Below are 26,241 nucleotides of genomic sequence, written 5' to 3'. Positions count from 1 at the left end.
TGAAGGAGCTGAGGGAATAACATTATGACATGATGCAAACCTCAAAAAAGTCAATTTTACATAATACTGCCACTTGAACTCTGACCCCTAGGTATACTGCCAACCTCTGTTGTCCAATGCGTTAAATAAAACCGACATCTCTGATCACCAACAATCTAAACGGTATTCAGAAGAAGAAGAAGAGCGTCCATGGAGAAAATCCCAACACCACTGTAAGGTGCCTCTCTGTCCATTTCTCTGCCGGCTCATTTCCTCCTCTCACATCTTCCTCTCATGTAACTCTTTCATCCTTGTGGGGCCCGCAGCGAGCGCCGCCGCTCCCGCAGGCCATGATTAATGCGATCGGAGCTGCGCTTGCCTTTTTGTTTACGCGTTCCCGGGAAGCCGTGGGGGACTTGTGGCACAAGCAGGGGAGGGCCCAGAGGGAAGCGGGGACTGATTCAGCACACACACTCTGCCCTGCCCGATTGTTTCCGGATTCCTCCAGGAAGGGGGGGACTCATTAACCAAGCAGAAGCATCACCCAGGGCTGGACCGACACAACCAACAGGAGAGTCTGCCGATAAAGCCCTGCTCAGCGGGGAGAAGTGGAAAATGTCTGTGCGCCTCTATCTGTCCCAAGCAGTCCGCCTCGCCGACACACGCAGACACACACACATGTTCTGCTGAACGTCTGCTTCTCAGCGTCTGTGTGGCACTTTGCTCGTGCAAACACGCCGTAAAGATAATCTCTAAACAAATCGATGGGAATGTCCGTGGGCCAGGAACAAATTTATGATGAGGTTTTTACATTGGTGTTGATCATAAGGATTTACACCAACTACGAAAAGAGAAAAGAGACTCCGTCCATTGGTGAAGCTAGAGAACATCCGATAAGTACCCAGTCAGTCCTCCTCCCTCTTCTTCTCCTTCTGCTTCAAAATGGACTCTCGTCACCAACAGTAAAACTGACAACTGGTGAAATCCACGTATTATTTCCACTGAAGACCTTTCAAAGTCTCAAATAAAGAGAAAAGGATGGGGGGTGGGGGGGGGGATAGTCTTAATGTGAGTGAAAAGTCAAACAATATCCAGCTGTCACAGTTATCTCCAGACGAAAAGAGCTCTGGCTGTGTTGAAAATTAAATATTGTCTTCCACTGTTTCATACTGATAAAAAAAAAGAAAAAAAAAGAAAGAAAGAAAAGAAGTTGCACTGTAAAGAAAAAGTTTCATTTAAAAGTGGGTCTCTGTTATGCAATTACTATTAACTATTTCCTCTCAATGGGAATCGGACTGTACAGATATATGAGTCAGATGCTAACTAGCATTAGCTTTCACAAAGACTGGTTGGTATCAAGGTACACCGAGGTCTTGAATTATTATAGTTTTACATTCTGGAAAAAGAAAATCTAGCCACACTAGAGTTTTGTAGCATAGAGTAACACGGTTCTGCACCTCCGCCTAAAGAAATCCAGTCTGACCCGGAACAAACCTGTAGGTATCATGTCCAAGTCCAAGCCCAAAGTAAGTCTGACATTATATTTAATAAGATTTTACTGCTTTTGTTTTTAGACCACAATTTGAGTCAGCAGTGTAACTTCTGCCATTTTTAGCGTGTGTTTAACGTCTTCCTGCTCCATTGAGTCGCTTCTTGTAACTGCAGGGTGAGTCAGGTGCAAAACATCTGGGATATGTGACTGATAGGAGCGGAGCTGTATGCGCATTGTGCTGTGCGCTGCGGTTTTACAGTCCAGTTAACTTCTGCACCTTAATGTCCTCAACAGGGTAAACTATCTACTCCTCTACTTAGACTACAACAAGCAGATCGTCACAACTTTATGTCGCGCATTCTTATTTGGTTTTCTCTCTGTTGGATGGACTGAAAATGTATTAAACTCGCCACCGAAGCCCGACACCGACCAGACTATCAAGCACGCCATTTTTCAGGAATTTCAGGTCGGGTTCGGCTCGGGCCATAAATCTGAACTCTCTGAGGATCGGCCTCTAAAGAGTCGCCCATTCTTCCTCAGGAAGGATTTTATGGTGAGAGCAAAAAGTCCAGCCTGGCCAGTGGCCGCTGCTGGCTGCGAGGCGTTATAAAACGCTGCTATCCTTGGCGCCGAGGCAGTGGCCTACATCGAAGGTGCGAGAACCGAGGAGAGAGAGGAGTTGTATAACCAGAGCGACTTCCAGGAGGAGCAATCGTCAGACTCGCACCCGAATAAAGGGCAAACGCAGTACCACCTCAGAGTGGAGAGCATTTCTCTCCACTTCCCTCTGAAAGAAGCTGAGGAGAGTTTTCCACTTCATGACTGTTCCTGAGTTCATTCTTTGTCTGGGTTGTTCTGGTTATTTTTGGATAAGGTCTAGGCACAAATGAAATCAGGACGTCGGCAGGCTTCACTTCAGGAAACTATAAGAAACAATACGGCTACTAGCAGCCGGGTCCCGTAGTCGTGTGTCATGTTAGCTAACTGCTGTATTGTTGTCTCATGTGTGTCAAACGTGGTAACATTTAAGAGATTTCTAACCTATGATTAGCAAAAGGTGAACACACACACACACAGTACTCTATTTTAAGATATTCTTTTTGAAAATAGCTGAGCTACACACAGGAAGCCCGTGGTAACTCTGGAGGAACCCCCCGGGTACAAAGTCCCTCAAGCTAAAGTCTTTCTGAGGAGAATTAAACACAATGCAGGGATGTAAGCGCTTGTGTTGTGCATACTGCACACAAACTCCATGAAAAGACCCATCAAAGGTATGCAGAGCACGGCATTGATTTATCCATCCATCCATCCATTTTCTTACACCCTTGTCCCTCAGTGGGGTCAGGAGGGGTGCAGGTGAATATCTCCAGATGGTGTACCGGGCGAGAGGCGGGGTACACCCTGGACAGGTTGCCAGTCTGTTACAGGGCAACACAGAGACACACAGGACAAACAACCATGCACACACACCTAGGGGCAATTTGGAGAGGCCAATTAACCTGACAGTCATGTTTTTGGACTGTGGGAGGAAACCGGAGTACCCGGAGAAAACCCACGCATGCACAGGGAGAACATGCAAACTCCCTGCAGAAAGACCGGGGCCGGGAATCGAACCCAGAACCTTCTTGCTGCAAGGCAACAGCTCTACCAACTGCCCCACTGTGCAGCCCGGCATTGATTTACACAAACACAATTGCAGCTAATGCTGCGATCAATATTTTCAAGCAAATTTAGAACAATGAGCAGCTGAATGGTGTTGAGAGCTGAGAAGTTACAATAAGAGACGGGCTCTGTGTTGTAGAAACAATGTGAAAATGTTGGCTGGATGTGTAAAGAGTGTTGCGTTGCGCTATGGAGGTATTTAAGCAACTACTCAAGACATAAACCAATCTGTGTGTTCTGGTCTTAGTCCTATTGAAAATATATAGCAAGATGGCCCACAAACCTGACCCAAAACACACACCTTTAAAGCAAATCCAACTAAATACTAATAAAACTCAAATTTATCATTTGGAGAAAGTAATAAAAGTCTTTTTATTCTGGAAATTGGGCAAACAAAAATTGCTTTTCGTTGGTCGGATTTCACGTCAGAAAGTGAGGAAAAGTGACTGTGTATTTTTACACCTTGTATGTAAATATCTGGTTTTGAACAATATCACAGTGAATAGTGAGTGAAATTCTGAGCTTGGTCTCTGTAAAAATCTGTTAAAAATGGCTTCAAATCGCACAACATTTCTAGCTTAATCACGTTTCCAGCATTCAAACCAGCGACCAGAAGCTTAATAAGCTTAATGACTGAATTGATGTTCATTAACTTTTAAGCATTTTGCGATCGTTTCTAAAGCAAAATCTATGAAACTAATTATTTTTTTTAAGGTTTTGTTGGTTCTAATGGCCTTTATTTGAAAGTAATTTGACATGTGACAAATGTCACCAGGCTGGGAATCAAACCTGCGACCACCGGCATGAGGACTAAGGCCTCAATACATGGGTTGTGCTTTGCCCCTGCGCCACCACAGCACCCCTAAATTAATTGGTTTTTGACGAGTCCTTTTTTTTTTCTCCGTCCTGTTTGTGCTTTAGCAGCTGGAAGGCCGATTATTCATCTATTATCAGACTGCTTGTTTGTCAACATCAAGCGAACCACTTAGTTTTCAATTATTGTCAACAAAACAGCAAACAGTTCCTTGGGGGACTTTCGAACAGCACGGCCCGCCTTCTAAAAAACTGGGTTAAACATGACTTCATTGTGTCTGAACAGTGAAAACACACTTGACTTGACGAATAATAACTTTGATGATATTGTGCAGCTCCGGCGGAGTTTGCATTTCAGAGCTGAGTGTGGCTCCTGCCACGTTAGAGCTGAGTAATCAGATAATAAAAGCGCAACACATGATTAATTGGTGCTCTTGCTCTGTCTTTGAAGCAACAAGTTGGATGTAATTTTAGCTCCCTGAGATAAGAGGTAAAAGGAATAAAACATATATATATATATATATATATATTGTATTAACTTGGAAAAAAATTTACAAGTATTCTTACGCCTTTGAATGTATTTTTTGCATTTTGCAACCACAAAGTTCACACAGCACACGCATTGAGAAGGTTAAAGCAGGGTTATAAAACAACAGCCCAACCCCTGAGAATCTTAATGACCATTATTCAGTTCTATCAACTGAAAAGTGCGGAAAACACGTAAATCTATCGAGATGTGAAGGGACAAGCCTGGCAGGGAGACGATAAATCACAGAAGCAAACTAAAGGTCAGCCATTGGCCTAAGAGTGTAAGTCACTTAGCCAGAGCCACAAGAAAATGGTTGACAATTCAGGTCAGAGCACGTGCTGGAAAGGCTCAGTCAAAGTCCAGACCTAAATCCAATTAAGAATCTTGAATGTTGATCTTTATAGATCAGCTAAAATATCTGGCAACGCTTTATTTGACAGGGTGTGCATAAGACTGACATGACACTGTCATGATCGTGACATAACACCTTTCATGAACATGAAGGAGTCTTTATGAATGTTTACTACTGCTGTCATGAAGTGTCATTTGGTAAATAATGACACTTATGATACAAAATTTACAATTTTGCATCTCAACATGTTTGAGAAATCCTTTAATCTCCATGGCAACCGCATTCAGAGGATCCTAAATGCTTGTTCTCATAAAGTGCCTCCTATTTCCATAAAACTGCTCTTTGGAGCCAACATCTCCAGCTCAGTTCCTCCAGACTAGCGGCAGCAGCAACTAGCAAACACTCATCGTAGGATCTACTTCCACCCGGGAGGCTTTCCATACCAAACGGTGTAATGATGACTTCCTGAAGGCGGAGCATCGGTGAGAGCTGGGGCTTCTCAAAGAGACAGAGACCCAATTTCAAGGCATCAAATCGTAATGTCAAAATTTCTTTTGAATTCAGTTTGACATGCAGACATTTCAACAAGTGAATGTTGATTGTACTACATGGAAAATACTTTAACACGAGTCCTTTTCCTTTCCCAGTTACAATCATGCACTACCTTGTGTTGATCTACCACTTAAAAAATTGCGATGTTACCCTTAAAAAACAAACAAGAAAAACAGTGAGACTTACACAGACATGAAAGATTTTATAGCAACGCTTCAACGTGCAGAAAATCTCTGATCCTGCTCAGATCTGTCACATTTCCAGCCACAACCTACTTCCCCTTCTTCACTTTCAGCTGAGCGGGTCACCAGGTGATGGATGCCTCTTCCACAATCTCCTGTCCTCCTCCCCCCCTTGGGCTCACTTTGACACCCCACTACCCTCCCTACCGCCTCCCCCACTCCCACACCAATCTTTTTCCTCCCCGGTTCTTTGTCACTCGTTTTCTCCTGTCCTTTTCTTCAGTAACTGGTAAAAATAGAGCTTCATAAATCATGCATTTTTTTCTCACAGCAGAGAGAGAGAGAGAGGAAAAAAAATGGGAAGGAAAAAAAATAAATGAGGGGATGAAGGAATGGGAGAAAAAGATGTCGAGGGGCGGAGAGAGAGAGAGACGGGCAGCGGGCGGAATAAGAAAAACTCCAGGGGAGAGGAGGGAAGCTGACAGGGGAATAGATTGGAGCGGTCGGCCTCTCAGCTGCCCTCGCCGAGCCTCTTAACGTCGGCTGATTTACCCGGGAGTTGCAATGGATGGAGGGACTGAATGTTAACATGCCAGAGAACGGGGCAGGGCCAACCGTGAGTGGTCATCTCACCTGCGGAGCTGCTTGTTCCAAACCCGCAGAGGAGATGTCTTCCTCTGTATCTCAAGGACTCTCTTACTCGGAAACTCAACCCGTCTGCCTCCTGAAGCGGCGGGGGGCCTGAGTCCCACTGGAGGGTGGGTTAAGTGGGAGACGGAAACGACAACCCCATGACACTTGAAATCGCAGAACACCGCAAAACGAGGCCGCGATGCGTTCAAGATGTTAGCGGCAAGCGACCGAGTCGCTCTGAAAACGCTGCGGGTCTCTCCTGGTCTCTTCAGACGCTCCGCTGATTCATTTCATCCCCTCCCACAAGCATTTTAGAGGAGCGTGGAAAATGGATTATATGCTGCTTAAATTGCTGTTATTCACACTGTGGTTGTGTGCTGTAACATACAAGGTTTCCATGTCACGTCAGTCCAAAATGCGAAATCAATGATGCTATAGGATTTGTCTTAAACTGTGTGGAAAAATAAGACACACAACCAAAAGCAGATTTGATTAAAGGGACTCTATAATGTGTTACTAAGGCACATGGCACCATTCAGTAAAATATTCTATATATCAAATATGACTTAAAAAAACTTTGACTTTGTAGTTTGATGCTTTGAAATTGAGTCTCTGTCTCTTTAAGAAGCCCTTCCTCATTCTGAAACCCCGCCTTCTGGAAGTCATAACAACATTCCTCCATGAAGCGTTTGTTTTTTTGTTTTTTTTTACCAGTGTTTCACTGAAAAGCAGTTTGTATAATGAGCTCAGCAGGTGTTTGCTAATTGCTGCTGCCGCTAGTCTGAAGGAGCTGAGTGGGGGAGTCACTGTGAGGTGGGAGCTCGGCTGGAGGTCTGCAGCTCTGAGGAGGAGCTTTGTGGAAACAGGTGCCGCTTTGTGAGAGCGGGCGTTTTAACAAATCCGACTGGTTGCCATGGCGATTAAAGAATCTCTCAAGCATGCATTAAAGAATCAAGTCAACACTCCAGGTTTGTTTTTTATGAGGGAATAACATTTTAACATAACACCACCTCTTCAAAATAATACTAAACCAATAAATTAGATCAATCATATTTGTAGGTAGAAGAAAAGCCACGATCATGTCGATCATTTCCTTGTGGCTTATTTACGTTCATATTGTATTGCCGTACTCCATTCTCTGTGTTCATTATTGCTCAAATCTGTTGCCGAATAAGTTCACTCCTGTACACTTAGCCTCTTAATTAAATCTTGTCTTTTGTTCCTTGGAAGTCCGTGTTTATTTCTCTTAGATTGTGGTTGTAGTTTCAGTTCAGCTCGCTCCGTTTTAATCAGCCACCCTCTCTCAGGTTCTCCCAGCCACAGTCGTACCACTTTCCATCTGATTAGTTCCTCTGGTTCCTTTGTCATTTCCACCCATGCCTCAGCAAAAAAAAAAAAACACGTTTGTTTTTTTTATCGTTCACGGCTGGATTCTTCCGTTCTCCATTCGCTTCCTGCATTCCTCATCTCCTCATTTCTCCCATTTTTCGTAAGGTTTTATTATTTTTTATTGAAGCACACCGGAGTTTGACCACGTTTTTCCAGGCAAGTTTTCTTTTCACCTAAGAAGCAATGTACTTATAGATGTAGCACTGAAATAGAAAAGCAACAAACACAACAGCCATGACAACACGCTGTCGAATCTGTCATTCAATAAAGTCGTACTTCTTTAAGAAGGAAGGCCGTCGCACGTGCTAGCAGCGATTTAAAAGGAATAAAAAGAATAAATAAGTGCCGGTACTTAGCGTCGAGCAAACATGGGACAGAAACATGAGTGATATATTTATATAGATCTGTCTATTGATCTGCAGATCAATAGTTGCTTTGTATGGAAATGACAAAGAATAAAGAGAACAAAGCTGGTCCTTAATCAAATCCACATGAACCGAGTTCAAAGTGTCACTTCAAGCCTCTTAAAGTGGACATGAAAAACAACACAGAAAAAATAAAGATACAAAACAAAAAGTTCCTTAAAAAAGTACAGAAACATGTAGAGAAGCTTATGGCTGTAAAACATGAGAGGATCCTGGGGAAAGATGAGCCATTTCGTAGGATCCCTACATCAAGGAAACCTTAGTTTGGTCACTAATTTATGTCTCTGCCTGTATCTCAAGATATTGTGCATTCCTTCATACAATCACAAGTGTAAACATATAATATAAAGTTTGTCATGTGGCTCAACGTAACCCGTGTGTTTGTAAGTTGCGGGGTAAATGTATTTTATTTGTTGTAACACAGTTTATCAGTACAATAACTTTTTTTTAATTGTTAGAAATTACTGCTAAACTGTACCGTTTAGGAAATGACGATATCACCAGAATGTTTTTAGTGGACCTGGGAAGCGAGTGTTAACGTTTGGAAAGAACCTGGAAGAAAAACCTGAATCCTTCCTCCAGAATCATAAAATCTTTCCGAGCACAACTGATACATTAAAATAATTAAAAATATCTGCTCTAAACACGATTCTTATAAAAGTTATGATTCACTTTCAGGAGTGAAACATTTATTTATTTTTTAAATAAGCATCTAAAACACTATACCTCTGAGGGTCTTCCATTTACAAAACTTTATTAAATGATGCCTTCCTCCTAACTATTGGGTCACACGATCAATGTTTTAATATTTTTAATATAGTTTTCATTATGTTGGCTCATTTTCTTTCCAATTAGGCCTGGCCTCATCCAACCCATGATACTTTAGCAATATTATTATGTTATATTAATATAATACTCGTTCTAATTTTATCTTTGGTTAAATAAAAATACAAAACTACATGCAAAGGTGCAAATAAAGAGTTCGTAAATGTAGCTTTTGCCCTGTTTAATATGTGTGGCAGCCGTATTGGATAATGAAACAGGGGTTTCTCTCCAACTGAATACTGACTTCTGGGTTTGAGTTTTTTCTCACCAAAAACTCAGAAAATCTAAAATTGTTCATTCAGGGGGTGGCGCCCCCTGCTGGTTTGTTAAGTAGCTTCGGTAAACCTCAAGCCGGCTCTGGCTACAGTAACAATATTAGCTTGTACATAACAAGCAAAAGAACAAAGTAGAGATTCATTTTCATTTATGTTTTGTTGTCATTTCTGTCCTTGAACTGAACAGAGCTACTGATAGCATGTTTTGCTAGCACCTTTGCTTAATGAAAATCTCATTTTTAAAATAAAGCCGCTGCTAACGTAAAGTTGTGATTTCCCTCAGCCACCACAAGAGGGTGAGCTGTAGTTCCTCTACCTTTTCTTTCTTTTTAACAAAACTACATTCCTCCACTGCAACAAACCGCTAATAAAACATAAAAACAAAGAGTGACGTTTCTGCAAGAGCTTGTTTACATATCAGCAGGTCCTCGTCAGCTTCAAGTTTACTCAGATCGTCTCGATGAACAGGTCGACTGCGGTGAAACATCCAGGTGTGGTCTAATTTTGGCTCAATCTCCTGCGGCTCGTGAGGCAAAATTAGCCGGCAGGAAAACAACGCCTCTGCTCCCTGGAATGACACCAAGTGGCTACATTCAAAGCTCACACAGGAAGCAGACAGACTCCACAAACAAAACGTGAAGTCCGCCACGCCGTCGAACAGACGCGCACGTCAAACTGGTTTAAATTTAAATGAGAGTCCCAAACAGCAGGCTAAACAGCCCCGCCATGGTCTGCTACTCACAGATACAAGCGCTCCCTCCTGCTGCAGAGTAAGTGAGGTCAACCTGTGTGTTAATAAATGATGGCTTCTGAGTGGAAACCTGGTCACCGCAGGGATTCGGGGCGCGAGAGTGAAAAGTTCAGCAAATATACAGGAGCGAGGAGCACATCCAAGCTCTGTGGCTCCAGAAGGGAACAAGGCCCTTCATATTTTATGAGCTCGCCTCTCCGCCTTCGCATGAGGGCTGCGAACTACGCAGAGAGTTTTATCACACTGCACATTACGGGTCACTGCCGCTTATGAGTAACAGACAGATTTGAACAAGACATGCTGGGAGAACCTGTCTGTAGAAACAACTAGAGGGATTGTTTTTTTCTTTTGTTATCCTTTACCTGTTTTTTATGGTTCTTTCATGTGTTTTTACGTCTCAAAGGCTTACATGTGGTAATGTAATGCGTTGCAAATACTTTATATATGTTAGATAAACGAAAGATGCATCTGATCAATGCTGCGGGGACGAGCAGCCTTCAGGTTATGAACATGTTTTATGTGATTTCTTCGTCTGGTTCTCTTCTGCAGAGATTTAGGGAGTTTTCACTCCTTACGGTCCGGTAGACTCGGTTTAATTCTGGACCAAACTTGCAACGTTTGTTACATTTTTAGTTGGTGCGATTCACTTTGACAATGCACTGTGTCAGACAATCCAAACCAATTTAAAAACCTGTTCCCCTCTTCGCCTGCGCTGCATCAAGAACCACTGAAGGAGACAACAAGAAAACCTCAGAAGAAGACACTGAGCGCAACTTCCTTCTTCACAGAACGTAAAAACAGAAGTGGTGTATTGTCAGATTTTAGCGGTTGTAGAACTTCTCTAATGTCTTTGGTGAAAGACCATGAGCTAGAGACACCTTTGTTTTAGCTGTATCTACCCAGAATAGTTGGCTTCCTTCTTTAGGAGTGGTTTCTGGTCTGCTTGGCCACATATGCATTCGAACTTCACCAGAGTTCCCTTCAACTGAACCGAGACCAAGGTTTGTAGGCGGACCAGAGTTCACTTCAGAGTTTAATTGCACATTCACACCTTCCCAAACAAAACATACTTTCTATTTCTAAGCAAGTGAACTAGAGTTTGATTAAAACAGACCAAACAGGGCTGGTGAAAATCCACCCTTAGAGACAGTTTGCCAAAAATCTCCTTAAACCTGACGACATTTTCTTGTTTTGAAAAGACACCGATATTTGCCCCCTGTTCTTCCCACTTTCATCGACTGTCTTGGGGAAATGCTCACACCCGGCAGCACTGCTGCTCCGATTATTGTAATTTTCTTCTCTGTAGTTTGCCACACAAAAGCTATTAATAACCTTCTATTAGCTCAGGCTACCGCTGCTCGCAAGTTCACCAGAACACCAACTAATGAGCACGTTGCACGTCTACCATCCTCTCTCCAAGATACTCCTGCATCACAACCCACCCTGAATTATGATTCCTGAAACTCTCTCTCTATTCCTCCAAGTATTTTACTACAACATAACTTTAAATGACTTGGATTCTAATCATGCATAAGTTTTCTTTTTGTCACTCTTTTATTTGTTTATCTTTGATTATGAGTGACAAGAAATTGAGGTTTGATCTGAAACAACCGATTTTTCCATCCATCTGCTCAGTCATGCGATCAGCCGGTTAGAAATACCAAAAATCTGATGTTTTTTTCAATCAATGAATGCGTAGATCGATAATCCCGACTGCTACTAGGTCGCAAAACCAGCGAAACTCTTCAAAGAGGACACTGCCACTTTAAACTTATTTATTTCAGCATCAATTACGTTTTTAAACTGAACTTTGCTCTATATGTTCAGATTTGTCAGTGCTTCATTTAGGTGCTAGCTGCGCTAACTATGCTAACTTCTAATACTCTGCTGTTCATGTTTGTTTTAACTCTTACACATTCTAAAACTACAATACAAGTAATGAATAATGATCAAGCACATCAGGAAGACTGGAGAAAAAGATTTTCAAAACGGTTAATTATAGTTCTCAAATATGACTATGATGATTACTGTGCCTTATCTGGCTCTTCAATTACTTATTATTGAATGTGGGTTAATTTTCTAGTCATATTCCTATTGATGTTTATGTTGTAATGAAACCGTGTCAAAGGAGAATTTCTTTCTCATCTGGTACAGACAATAAAGCGTATCCATCTACTGGAGAAGCAGTAGATCTGATTTTCTGTGTAAATAATTGAATGGCTAAGGCAAGTGTGAAAACAAAGCTGAATGAATAAAATTAGCAACATTACACTGACCGAGTAAAAATATTCTGTTGCTTCATTAAAAAGGCTTAAAAAGCCTTCCCCATGGAAACCAGTTCTGACAGCTTCAGGTCCTTTTGTAAATTATTTCAGTAAAAGAGCAGCTGCATGTCTGAAAGCGCCTCTTTCTAGTTTGGTTCAGACTGAACTCTGGCTCGTATAAACACACAGGGAAAAAGTCTACAAACACACAAAGATGGGATATTTASCTGCAACATGCAGAGATTTGTAAAGTGCGTCATTTCCACAGCTAGCAATGCCAGCTAGCAATAGCACAGTGATGGTTAAGTGCAGGACTGGTTCAAACAGCAGTTCACTATAAACAAACAAAAATGGAAAATGCTAATCTGGAGAGAGAAAAAAGGTACTTCAGCTGGGTTTCCCCCAGAAAACCTGCTGAGCGCGGTGCTCAGGGTGTTAGGGCAGTCATTCATCCAGCCGCCAGTCGTGTTTTTGTCTTAATTTTTTTTTTAAGTTGACAGGAAATTTGAAAATATCGCCTGATAGCTATGCATTATTGGAAGATTGCAAGATTAATGCCTAAACACAAACGATAAAATCTTAAAAAATTGCAGCAATTACAAAAAACTAAGATACATTAACAATGCCAAGTCTGGTGGGGGCATACTGTAAGTAAAGCCTGGTGGCCCACCAGGCTTATAATCTACTGAGGGGAACCCTGAATTGGGGGGGGGGGGGAGATCACGTTTCAGCTTCTCAAACAATGACAGGTAAGATGATATAAGATCTCAGAGTTTCACTGTGAGCCCCTTTCACATTTGAGAACATCATAAACTTCCTCTTGCACGTCTGTAGCTCTAATATATGTTGTCTTAGGTTAGACTGAACAACCTAGGCATCCCAAAGCAAATCAGGAGTTAGAACTTCAAAAGAGACAAACGATAAAAACGTGTCAACTTAAAAAAAGGACAGTTTATATGGACCATGTAGAAGAGAGGTCCTGATGTCAAGCTCTGAGCAACTCCAGTGCATGATGGGAGAAAAAACATGTGACACACCATATTTGACCTGATAAAGTGGAAACTAACTTGCTAGTCAGCCAGTGGGATGCAGTGTGTTACCCAGTGTGGTGTGGTCAACCGAGTCAAACGCCTTCATAAAATTCAACCAAATGAGGAACACGGCGACATTTCTTTCAATCTGTGGCTTCACAATGCCATCTATCACCTGAAAGCAGCACGTATTGAGTTACGTTGTTGTCAAAGCCCTTGATTGAGTAAAGAAAAGTATTTCTGTTTGTTTTGATTGGAAGGGCTATAGAAAACCTGTGTAGCATTGTTATTATTATTGAATTATATTTCTAGAGTCGTTTTGAAGTAGGTAGCGCTCTTACCTTGAAGCATGTTTTTTGTTCAAGTCTTGATTGCCTTCAGGTGTGTGTATATGTGTGTGTTGATGGTTGTTAGTAATGTTTGTATCTGTGCTGTCTGGTGTTCCTGACTGCTGGTGTCTGTCTCCAGAGGGATACTGGACTGTCATGGTCACCATTGCCACCCAGCAAGGGTCGGATGGGAATAGAAATTGAATGTATAGAATAACATTCTGGGGTTTCAGCAAATGGAACAAACCTAGCGGTGCACAGATTACTGATCTGTAAAAAGCCTGATCTGCTGATACCAACGTTGGTCAATACTGATTTTTTTTTTTGTCTGAAATAAAGTCATTGAGTTGGTCACAGTGAGGTGACTGTTGTTAACTACAAATGTGCAGATATTAGCTGATGGGCTGGTCTGTCAGTCAACCATCTCTCCCGGCAGAGCAGAAGAGGACAGTGGTTGAGTTGTAGAAACGATCGGCTTCACACGTAAGTATCGGGCAGATCACAGATTTCCCAAAATTGAGGAAATTCTGGCCGATAAATCAGCTGGCCGATTTATCGGTGCATCCCCACTAACTAAAGCTGTGTCCATCACTGTGACACACATTTGGTTTTCAAAACCTGGTCTATAATGAGCCCAAGTATTTTCAGTGGTTGACGTTACAACAAAAGCCAGAAGAACAGTTAAGTCTTGAGGATAATGTTGATGTAAATGAGAACCTGCGGGGATGTTCCTCCTAGTCAGAGCTGCTGTCAGTGTGACGGCTCACTAGTGTGTGTCAGTGAATGATGCTCACCAGGGCGCTGAGCCGGCTGCGGGCGTTCACAGCCTGCTTCAGAGCCAACTTAATCAGCGACGGCAGCCTGAGAACGACGGCCTCCATATCCTGCTCCCCTCTCATGCCGCCTGCCAGCTTCCCCAGTCCGTCAATGTAGCTCCTCCAGTGGGGCTGAACCTCGGCGGCGCCCCCCAGGCAGCCCTGCATCGCCGTCTGGCAGAAGCCTCTGCAGGCCGGCGGGCTGAGCATACCCTGGCAGTGCGGGCAGTACCACAACCTCAGCAGGGCCCGGCCGCAGTCCCTGCTGGGCCGCAGATGGTCCGTGGTGTTGACCACCTCTATGCCCAGGTTGAGCGCCTGCAGGAAGACCCTCGTGGCCAGGAGGGAGCGAGACAGGCGGGTCATAATCAGCTTGGGGTAAGGCCCAAACGCTCCGGAGTCCTTCCAGGCTCCCCGCACGCACTCCTCGGACGCGGCGGAAGAACCGCCGCCCAGCAGCCGGCGGTATGTGATTGTAAAGAGTTTGCCGAAGAACGCCGCCACCATGTGGTCCACCGTGGAGTCGGAGCCAAGGATGTAGAGCGACATGTCCAGGAAGAGCTGCCCCACGGAGCTCTGGGCTCCAGGGACGAGAGCCGGGAACTCCGCCTTCAGCACGGTCAGAGTGGAGTTACGGCCGTGACGCAGCACCAGGTCGAAGGCCTCTGCAAGGAAATGACAGAGCACAACGAGAACCAGTCAACTGAGGCGAAGCCAATTATCATCCACGTGATAAATGAACGCGCCCCATGTGTTTACAGATGATGTGCCGAACTGTCAGAAATACAGGTCATAAAATATAAAAGACAGAAAGATGCTTCTCCCTCCTCAACAATCACAGGATAAAAACCACACACTCTCCCAACTCTTATTCGATTTACCCGGTTTTTCTTCATCCACTGTTTTCTCTTAAGGGATTACTTCTACATGTCCAGATAAAAAAAAAAGAAGGGAAAAACTCTGCACTAATGCATGACAACTTGAAACAAGTAGGCAACAGCACCCTCAAAGAAAATCTGTGTGAAAGAAAAAGCATTTAGGTCGATAAATTTGTTTGGCCGTGAAGAGTTTCTTTGAGGGGAGAGAGGCATACAGAACAACTGAGGGGTTGCATTGTCGATATTTTTTAAAGGGGAAAAAAAAAAAAATCAGCGCCATTTCCACTCACAAAGAGAAGCCTTATCAACAAGGTGGCACGAGACGGCGGCGCACAGCCATCAACCCGGTGGCGCGGCGACCGAGGGCCCAGCAACAGAGGGGATTTAAAGCTCCATTACTGAACCTAGCAGGGGAGCTGAGAGTCGGTGAAATGAATCTTTGGACCGGAGAATGGCTACAGATGCCTGAAATCCCATTTACGCCACAGCGAGGCCACTTAATCACTTTGTCGAAAGTGGCGGCCGCCAAACTGCTCTTTGAGGACGGAAACACTGGTTGAAGTGACGTTTAGACGGACTCGGGTTTTGTGCTCGCCGTTTCATCTCTCTCATTTGGTTTTCCTGCCTGGACAGTTTCATCTCTTTCTTGTCAGGTTTCTCTGGGGTCAAACGAGGCTGTTCGGCAGAGTTCTAGGGCTCTGTGGGAAACCCTCCCCCCACCCCCTGAGAAACAATCCGACAGCTCTCTTTGTTGGTGGGGTTATGTTGAACTTGTAATATGTTTTTTTTTTTTTTTTGGGGGGGGGGCTTGCAAGTTCAAAGACATCTGAAATTAATATCAGTTTTTCATTATGGAAGTGGAAATTTCATTTAACTTCGAAGTTACGGGGTTGATATCACAAATAAACTCTGGGAAGAAGAAGGGAAATGTTGTTTCTAGCTTTCGGTTTTGCTACGTTTTGGACTCAAGACAGAGACAGGAGAGGCAGAGCGACAGAAAAACAAAGATCGGTCACCACTCCTCTTCTTTCTGCCTGCTCAGAGTCATTACCTCTAAAGGTCTTTTCGGTTCTTTAGGAATGGTTTTCTGTATGTGGACTGAGGTGGTGATCCACCTTCGTATTGATCAGGTTATGTGTTTTAAATCGGTTAATCAGCTGCAACGGCACACGGTCCAACGAGACTTATAGGATCTTCGTCCATCCATTCATTATCTAACGCGCTGATGCTGGCGAGGTCGCAGAGGGGGCTGGTGCCTCTCTCCACCGGTCATCGGGTCATCGATTTGTTGGAAGTCTGAAAGAAAAATCGGCCCACAGCATCACAGGTCCTCCGCTACATTTACCAGAGAGCGCTAGGAGGGTGCAGTTACACATTTTTGTTTGTTTCAAATCAAATCCACATGAGATATTTGGTTGCAGAGAAGCTCGATCTTGTACGCGTGTCGAGCCTGCTGTACATTTTAGAGGCATTGGGAGATATAATAATAATAGTGAATAATTTTGCACTATATCGTACACATTTTGATCACCAGGTTGTAACAGATTTTTAAAAAATCTATTTCTGTTGCTAAAAACACAACTGAAACCTAATCAATAACCCTAACAACAACGAAAATAATAACATTTCTTAACATCAAGGCTGGTTGAACCTGAAAGTGAAACTCAAGGCATCCAAGACTCAGATTAATTTGCCTCATAGATATAACCTCTAGAGTACAGAGCCCCCTACAGGACATGGGGAAAATTTCTTCTTTTGCGTTCCCTTCTAATTAAATAGATCCTAGTCTATTTTCTATACAGTCACAAATTTAAAATATATACACATTTAAAGAACCTCAGTGAAAATCCTAACCCTATATATTATTAACTCTTTGGTACAAAAAACTGATTGGAAATCAATTTATTGACTGCATGTTTATGTGTGTTTGTGTCAGGTTGAGGTGGAACTGCACATAAAACGACCCTTAAACCATTCAGACTACCAACACAAAAAAGACACAATAAAAAGTTCAGATATGACTTTAGCACAGATAATAACTCAGAATTAGTCCAAATAGTTTGGATGTAGTTTTTATTTCTTTCCTTCTTGCGCAAAGTTTCTGTTTATATCTTAGAAGAGACGGATAGAGATGGTAAGCCCATGTTTGGCCTGTTTTGCTTTTGCATTTTGCACATAAGTTCATGGTGCATTTCCATCCCAAAGGAAAAGATATAAGACTTGAGATATCTCATACACGAGATATTAACACAAATGAAAAAACCTTATATTATAGCAGAAAGTACGATGTCAACCATAAGAAAGACTTTCAGTATTCGGTTGTGCCGCATAAACTGATCAGTACGTTATTGTGAGGAAACGCAAAAGAAAAAAAAAGTCAGTTTTGGCAATCACAAAACAGAAATTTAATGGATTTGGGTTTTTTGGGAGGCATTGCCATGAAAAAAAAAAAAAAAAAAAAAAAAGAAACATAAAATGAGACCGTGACGGAAAAGTAATGCACCTGGACATGATGCATCAGGCCTCTGTGAAGTCCATCTCCTTGGTATCAGTTCATGCAAACTGTTAAGAACAGACCCAGACGTATCACACACACACATCATACATGTTTGGTTCTCACTGACACACACTGATAAGCAAAAGATTCCCCCATTTTAAGTGGAGCGTTTAATTTCCCCCAGTTGCAGGTTTACTTGTACGTGTTCCTAAGAAGGACTGAAATCTCGTTTCGACTCGAGAAGGTGGAGGAGAGACTGGGAGGATGTTTGGCAGCAGCTCACATCTGTTTGGCTTCCCAGGCTTCGGCCGCCCCGCTGCGTCTGGAAGCAGCTCCCTCTGTGATCGCTGAACAGACAGATGTGCAGATTTCCCACCGAGACGAGAAAGCAGAGCGAGAGGCTCAAACACGCAAAACTAAAAGACCTACTTGGAAGCGCAAAGTTTTATTTTCCTGCATGGAAATGAGGAGACGTCTTTTTCCCTATTAGGTTATCGATTGAAAACTGCAGGCTGAAATTAAAGCCGTTTGCTTCTTCTCCTTCACATTTATATAAAAAAACTATTCCAGCAAAGCCATGTAATTAAGCCACTATCGGTAACATCTCTTATATCCACTTTGCAATGGTAAAGAGAAAGACTAGAGGGCTCTTCATAAATGCCTTTCAACGGCTCTGACTCACTGGGTTCACGGTGAGAGCCATTGTGAGCCCATTTCCTGCGCTCATTCACTGTCATCGGTGAAAGCCTCCACGGGATCAGGTATCGTTTAATGGAGGGGAAAGGGGCCGCGTGTCAGGGACCTGTGACATGCTGGATGCAACCACACGAGGTCAAGAGCCCCACGCCGTTAAGAGACGGAGCACACACACGAGGGCCGGGCTTAAAATTAGCAGCCAGAGGTGGACCGACGCCCGCCGATAAACCCCACTCCTTGTCAAAGCCGCATCAGCCGAACCCGGCGGAGGGAAACGCTGAATGTCCTACTTTACCTTCATTGGGATACAGCAGCCATCGACTAATGTTTACTCAGAGGATCCGAGGCCTCTCGGCTTACCGCCCTTATCAGATCCTCAGACATAATCCGGTTTTTGTCAGGTACTTCGTCACATGCTGATATATTATTTATGCATGTGACGTTACCTTTGTGAATGCCTGCTATCCTAATGTGTTTCTGCACATCTTGTCGTTTTTCACTCACGGTAATTACATGTTGTGGGAGAACTGCAGATATATTATCTCCAGCGCTCGACTCCTGCCACTGCAAAAAACGCAAAATCTCAATGAGTAATTTTGGAGTTCTTTCTGGTGCAAATGTCTTAGCAAACTTTACTTACAAGTACTTTACTTAGCAAGCTGTAGAGGCTTGTTTTAGGTAAATAATTCCTTAATATTTTTGACAACGTATTAGCTCCATTGGCAGATTATTTAACTTAGAACTAAACATTTTTCCCATGGTACAAATTCATTCATCCACCAATTAAGCTAGCACTTTTTCATCAATTTTAAGGAATTATTCACTTAAAATAAGCTCCTATGTGTTGCTGAAAAGTTTCTTGTAAGTTAGCTTAGTCTTATTTCAAATGTAATAAAATATTTGCATTAGAAACTGGACCAAAATAACTAGGCGTCAACATGTTCATCCTGATTCGGCGACCGATGCGTCAAACTGAACTGGATGAAATAAGTTGCCGTCAATGAACATCAACAAATACCCCATCACTCTGTCTTTCACATTAACTCGACACTGATACAGTATTATACGAGGCCTCTCTAATTATCAGACATGACACTGAAGAGTCTGTCGGTCTCGTTGTAGCGTCACTCTCACTGCCCCTGACTGACCGTCGTCTGCGGTCGGCGCTGTGAAGACAGACACGCTCTGTGTTGCCACATCCATCAGTCGTTCGTACTCCCATTATCCCACAGGAGAGGAAAACATCAATAAATTACCAAGCCAACGAGAGCAACTCATTTGGTTGATGGAGCTTCACCTCCAGGTGACACTGGAATGGATGGATGGATGGACGGACGGATAGTCCATTTTAAGGAATGGTGTCTGACAGCTGGAAAGCTTAAACTTTTTTGTTTCTGCTACGTTACAACCACTTGCCCTAAAAATACCGTATTTTATTGCATTTTATGTGACTGAATAAAATAGCTCATGAAGTGAGTGAAAAAGGAAGATATTAATGTTTTTAACAAATAAAACCTGAAATTTGCATCTATATTCATGGTTTTTTTGTTGCTAGAACTGAGTGTGGCTACATCTGCAATGTGTGCAACTTTATTATGCATGGTCGCATCTCCYATGTTCCTTTACCTTCGCAATAGAAGTGCTCAGAGAAATKTGAAGCAATGCTGAGTTATAAAACAATATCCCAAAYATTTCAAATCTCTTGGCGTGTCGTGTTCAGCCCATGATGTGAAAACARGAAGAGTAAAACCTCCCAACACACGGCCGAGGAGAGYGTCTGTAAAAGAAGCAGCGATGACTCTGGAGGCGCGGATTTTTCCGGGGCTACCTAGTAACCCAAGACTGGCTCGACGGCTGTGCGTCCGAGAGCCAGAGGCCGGAGGCGGAGTGGAGGAGGGCGGGGCAAGGCCGTCCCCTTCCAGGAACAAAGCAGACAGGATGCCCGTAAGGCCCAGATAGCATCACCAGTGGACCGTGAGGGCCAATGGACAGCGGGGTAGAAATGAAGCACGGATTAGGTTACTCCATCTGTTAGAGAGCATGTCAGCTGACACACACACCCACACACACACACACTAACACACTGCAATCACAGCGCACAGCAGCAGCCAGGTGGTGACAGCGTGGGCGAACATTTGGCAAACCGTAGCTGGAGGTAAAGGTGTGAGTCAGGTGGAAGGACAGATAGACACACACACACACACGCAGGCACGCACGCACGCACGCACGCACGCACGCACGCACGCACGCATACACACAGATTTTTCTTTTTATTCATTGAACTGAAACCCTTTGAGTTTCTGAAGGAAAAAAAAATATCATAGCAAGACAGACTGAACCGATTTTTTTTCCTATTAAACTCAGGAATGTGACTTTTTTTTTTTTTTTTACAAAATAATGCGTCATTTTCAGGGTTATTTTCGTTTCGTTTTTTTTTTTAGTTTTTTTTCCCGCTACAGTCCAACCTCGACAACGGAGCAGGCGGTCGGCTGTCCGCCACTTTTAAAAGTAGGGGAGCAAACCTATCTTCTTCTGCCTCAGTTTATTTTCTGAAGATCTGATCTCTCCCTGCTGTCAGACAATTTAAGCATGAAGAAATTGATTTTTTTTAAAACAACAAACTGAAAAATTAATACTGGGGGAGGGGGTGGGGATCTAAATTCTCAAGTCTAATCAGTCCAGTTCATCCAATATGTCTGTTTAGGAAACGTAAGTCTGTGACATCACAACGTGCTGTAAAGGTCAGGGATCTGAATCTGAAAATGTTTTTTATCATTTTATAGTTCAGTGATATGATTAACAACGTTTGGACACCATGTTGAATGATTCATGTAGCCATCACCATTAATTTCTACAACACTGAGGAATTCATGAAATATAAATAAACAACTGAGAAACATTTCTAGAAGAAAATAAATTAAGACATTTCTGGCATTTATTCTCACTTAAAACACTAAACCACCACATGCCCATAACGAAATAAAATAAAAAGGGTTCAGATGATGAAATGTAACTCTATATGTGCGAAGAGTCCAACAGAGTATTTATTATCCAGCGTCTAAGTGGTCCAGACTCTTCTCTCTGTTTCCAGACCTGAGGAACGTTCATGGTCTCGTCTTTGTGTTGGATCTCAAACCTTTTCTTTGGGTCTCCGTTTGGCCGTTTTAAATTTTTTTACATCCTGACCTGCCGCCTCCTAAACGACTCAGACGCGGCTTCATTAATAATGACGAAGGTTTCCTCACCGCTGTTCTCTGCGTTCGGTGTTTAACTCATCACGTCTTGATTTTTTTGTGTGTGTGTGTGTGTGTGTTTTTTTTCCCCCAACATGAATTTATATTCTTTTAGGTGACTTTATAAAACAGGCAACAAATCAAAGAAATTCCTTTGAGTTGTTAAATGCAAAACGTTTCAAACTCGCTTTTCATTTAGGCATACTGTCTTTCAAAAGGAAAATATTAAATATAAATCAGTAATGAGGAGCGTATTGTAAAATGCTACATGGAGCCACTGGGAGGCAAATCAGACAAAGAAACGGTGCAATTCCTGACGTTTGGAAAACATGGCTGAGGATGAGGAAGCAGGAGCGAAATCAGTGTAAAGGCTGTTATTAAAAAACACACAAAGACTCAAAATAAGTAAGTTTTAATACGTATCAATCAAGTTTTTTGTATAGCTCATTTCAGTAACAAGTGCAGTTCAAAGTGCTTTACGTCGTAAAAACACAAACCTCACCAAACAACATGTGAGAGTTTGTTCTAATGAATAAGACTCTAATCTGTTAATAAAATATTTCTTTCACAAATTCGATGCAGAAGAAATGTCTTTAAAATATATCAGTTTTGTTTTTGCCAAGATTTTCTGTAATAAATCAACACAAAGTTGAACATAATTGTAGAGTGCAAAAAACCCCAAAACAAAACAACAAAAAAGTTTTCAGCCATCTTCACTCTGATACCCCTAAATAAACCCAGCTCAGTTCATTTTCCTGAAGGAGAAACGTAACAACTGCACACGGCAGCGGCGGCATCAAGAAAGGAAAATGACTGAACGATTCTGGGGGAAGAGGGACGGAGGAGAATACGAGGCGAAGAAACGTTAGAAACGTCTAAAGAAAACCTGAAACTGACATGGACAGAAAGAGTCAAAGAAGCAGCCAAGAGACCAGTGCTAACTCTGGAGGATGCTACGTGTGGTTGATGACCGAAAACCATCTCAGCATGAAAAATGGTTGTGGCAGCATCATGCTGGATGGATGTTGTTCACCAGCAGAAACGGGGTAGCTGATAAAAGTTGACAGATGGGGGAACCATCCTGGAGGAAGACCCGTAAGATCACCTTTCAAAAAGACCATAATAGTAAACACAAAACATATTCGTATGTCAAAGTAGAGATAAAGAGTCATTCAGAGGCTGGGGCAAGACTTAAAAATGTGCTATTTCACAGAGAAGAAAAGGGGAAAAAAAATCTTTATTTCTAAAAGTGTAAAACGACATATTCTACGAGACCTGCAGCTGTAGCCGGAAGTTGACGCACCAAGAAATTGATCTCTGTTTCCTAAGTTTTGGGAGATCGGTGATCGGCCGATATTTAGATGTGAAGCCATCTTATCCACCAATCTTATCTACTTCAGCAAAGATCTAAAAATCAACCACTCTCCTCTTTATCTCTGCTATGAGAGGTTTGACTGTTAGCCCCGCCCACCAGGTCATGTCTGCACGTTTGCATTTAACAATATTCACCCCACTGTTACCAACTCATCAACTTTCTTGCTATACTTAGCGACATTTCAGACAAAATAAATATTGGCATTGGCCAAAATCAAAATTGGCAGGTCTGTTTTTTTAAAGATCGGTAATTGGCCAGAAAACTGCAATCAGTGCATTTCTATCGACGAGGTATTAACTCACGTCACCACATTCAGGTCATTATTTGTTAAAAACTATGTAGCCTTTCGCTTTACAATATGCACATTTTCTGCAAGTCTGTTACACAAAATCCCAATAAAATTCATTCACGTTTGCGCAGAAAAAATTATACATAATAATAATAATAATAATAATAATAATAATAATAATAATAATAATAATAATAATAATAATAAATGCTGCCATGTTTCTGTCAGCGGCCATCAACGCTATTGATTTCCGGCGCTACCATCCCTGCCCAGGTCAAAGTTGAGTCAGGGCAGCTTTTGGAGGACACAGTGAGATGCGAAGGACGGAGGGAAAAGTGTACTGAAAACACACACACACACACTCAGCAGAGAGCTAGAAGGAACGGGGAGGAGGAGGTGGAGTGGGGTTAGGAAACGCTGCCAGATCGTGTGGAGGGAAACATTCAGCGAGGCAGGCTTTGAAGCTGCATTCAAAGGCAAACGGAGTCAAGCAGCGCCAGAGCTGCGAGACACATCACACACACCTCTCGCCAAAACTCTGCCACAGCTGAGAGAGACCTGACACCCCAATCAAACACTCGCCTCGCAGACATAATACACATCCTCGCACTCCAAGGAATCCTGCAGCTGAGGAAAGTGATACTTGAGTGAAAGGCTATTCCAATAATGGATTTATTTCCAGCACGCAGGCGGACACACAAACACACCCACAGCTCTCGCTGCTAACTGTGATTTGAGAATCTGGCAAAAGATGGAGAGGGAAAAAAAAAAAAAAACCCAGAAAAAATAAAAACAGCCTGCAGCCCATCCAGAAGATGAGTGAGGTCACGACTAACACAGCTTGAGAACCCCAAATTAAGCCTCCCCGCTCTATTAATCCAATATGTGTCTTTGTGTGAACGCTCCGCTTTCAAATGAACACACACCCACTCGTTCAGCCTCAATCCAGCTTTCACGCTCGCGACGCATCACGCCCATGCACCGGCTTAACTCCGCGCGGCTCGCTTTCACAAGGAAACAAACATTACAGGGGAATTAACGCACGCGGTGAAGAGCAGAAAATGCTAACAATTTAAGAGAATTATTTTCCCCCTTTTTTTTTTAAAAAAAAAAAAAAAGGGAAAAGTTGGGCTCTTTGAGACAGCAGGCCGAAGTGAGGCGAGCTGGAGAGTAGCTGCTGCTGGAGGACGGGCAGAGTGTTATTGAAGTTCTGGAAGCAGATGGGTGCGCAGTGTGTGACGGAAGACAAAACAAGAAGTGTGATAGATGGAGACAAGCGGGTGCAGGAAAGCAGCGAGGCCGCTGCCTCGACTGGAACATGCTGCAGGCAAAATCCCTTTGAGTGGATTAGAAAGAGATGTTGCCATAATCACGGGAGAGTTTTCTGTCCCTTCGGCTGACCTCTGCTCTGCTTTTTTTTTTTAAGTTAATGTCACCTTCAGACGGTGGATGCATGAGCGGCACAACACGCTCATGCAGTCGCTCTCTCTTGAGATGAGAGGGAAATAAACCTTAGGAGCAAAGAGGAGTTTTTAATTATGACCGGATGAATTTAAGAACGTGGAAGGAAGGCCAGCGACGCTCTGCCTTATCGACCGATTGGAACTTAATGTGGAAACTTTTCAAAATATTCAATATTTCCTGGGGCGACTGTGGCTGTGCGGGTAGAGTAGTCGTCTTGCGATCGGAAGGTTGTAGGTTCAATTCCAGTTTCCCCCTGCCAAGTGTCGATGTGTGCTTGGGCAAGGCACTTAACCCCAAATTGCCTACCGATCTGCATATCGGTGTATAAATGTGTGAGCGTTTGTGAGTGCAAATGGGTGAATGCGCCTTGAGTGGTCTCACAGATTTGTGTTCTTGTGGGGACTGTACATTGACGTCCATCCATTTTCTACAGCCTGTCCCTAACACTAACATTAACCATCACATACCTAACCCAAAAACAGCAATTCCCCTCATAGAGACCAAGAAAATGTCCCCACAACCCATATTGTAGACAGAAATAGGTCCCCATCCCCACAAATATATTAAAACCCAGTACACATACATACACACACACATGCACACACAAAGATGGATACTGTTAGCTAATTAGGGATCCTAGATTTAAGGGTACACCAATAATGGAAGTAGGATACATATGCAAGTTACACTTTTTAAATGGTTATTTATACATATCAAAGGAAATCTGTAATAATATACCACTTTGTCTTGGTCTATACCAGTGAAATACATTAAAGTTTGTGGCTGTAATGTGAAAAGAAGTGAAACATTTCTTGGGGCATGAACAGTTGCAGCGCATATGAGACGTGACACGCTGCTGAATAGCGGATCCAAAAAGCTCCAGGACAACTTATTCTGTTCCTCAGATGGACTCTGAGCATCTGAAGGTCGAAGGACGTCAGTGACAGTCTCATTACGAGGCGACAGAGTGAAGCGTTTGCTGGATCTTCTCAATGGGACCCAAAACCAACGATTCGGTGTGATTTACCAAGGAAAAGAAACGAATTAAACTCCAGGAAACCGTTTTTCTGTAGCTGAGCTGATAGGGGGCCTCTGGGACCGAGAGAGCAAACAGACTTTGATGTAGAACATGGTAATACAATGCTTTCTTACTCGCAGCAGTAAAAAAAATGAAAAGTGCAGGAGAAAGGTGCAAGCTATGCCTTTTGTTGCAAGGCTGAAAAATAGCCTTAGCAGGTTTTTGAATGCTTGAACAGGATAAAATGTTGCAGCTCGCAGCATAGCGGTAGCTGTCACACAGAAGTGAATTATAAGGGCTGAAATGCGTGGTCAGGAGGGCGGCGAGGTCAGCCGATGAGGACGAAACAGCTGGCTGAGCCGCAAAACGCCAGAGGACATGAAATAAAAATGGTGAGAGTGACAGCCAAGCAGATCAATCTAAGAGAGGATAAAAAAAAAAAAAAACCTGGAAAGTTATCAAAATAACTTGAACAACAAGTGGGAAATCTCTC

The 26,241-nt window shown here is 42.9% G+C and overlaps 1 protein-coding gene across 3 annotated transcripts in view; it reads right to left on the bottom strand.

The window, feature by feature from the left end:
- The window catches only part of gpc3 (glypican 3), a 125,484-nt gene that overhangs the window by 25,735 nt on the left and 73,508 nt on the right, over positions 1-26,241 (bottom strand). For all 3 annotated transcript variants that reach the window (XM_008419714.2, XM_008419717.2, XM_008419715.2), the window contains exon 3: positions 14,278-14,963. In XM_008419714.2, the coding sequence (XP_008417936.1) occupies positions 14,278-14,963 (686 nt within the window). The remainder of the gene's footprint in view (positions 1-14,277; positions 14,964-26,241) is intronic.

This window comes from Poecilia reticulata, linkage group LG10, assembly GCF_000633615.1.
Source record: "Poecilia reticulata strain Guanapo linkage group LG10, Guppy_female_1.0+MT, whole genome shotgun sequence".
In the NCBI taxonomy this organism is placed as follows: domain Eukaryota; kingdom Metazoa; phylum Chordata; class Actinopteri; order Cyprinodontiformes; family Poeciliidae; genus Poecilia; species Poecilia reticulata.
The sequence above is the reverse complement of the archived record's forward strand: the minus strand, read 5'-3'. Positions and strand labels throughout refer to the sequence as shown.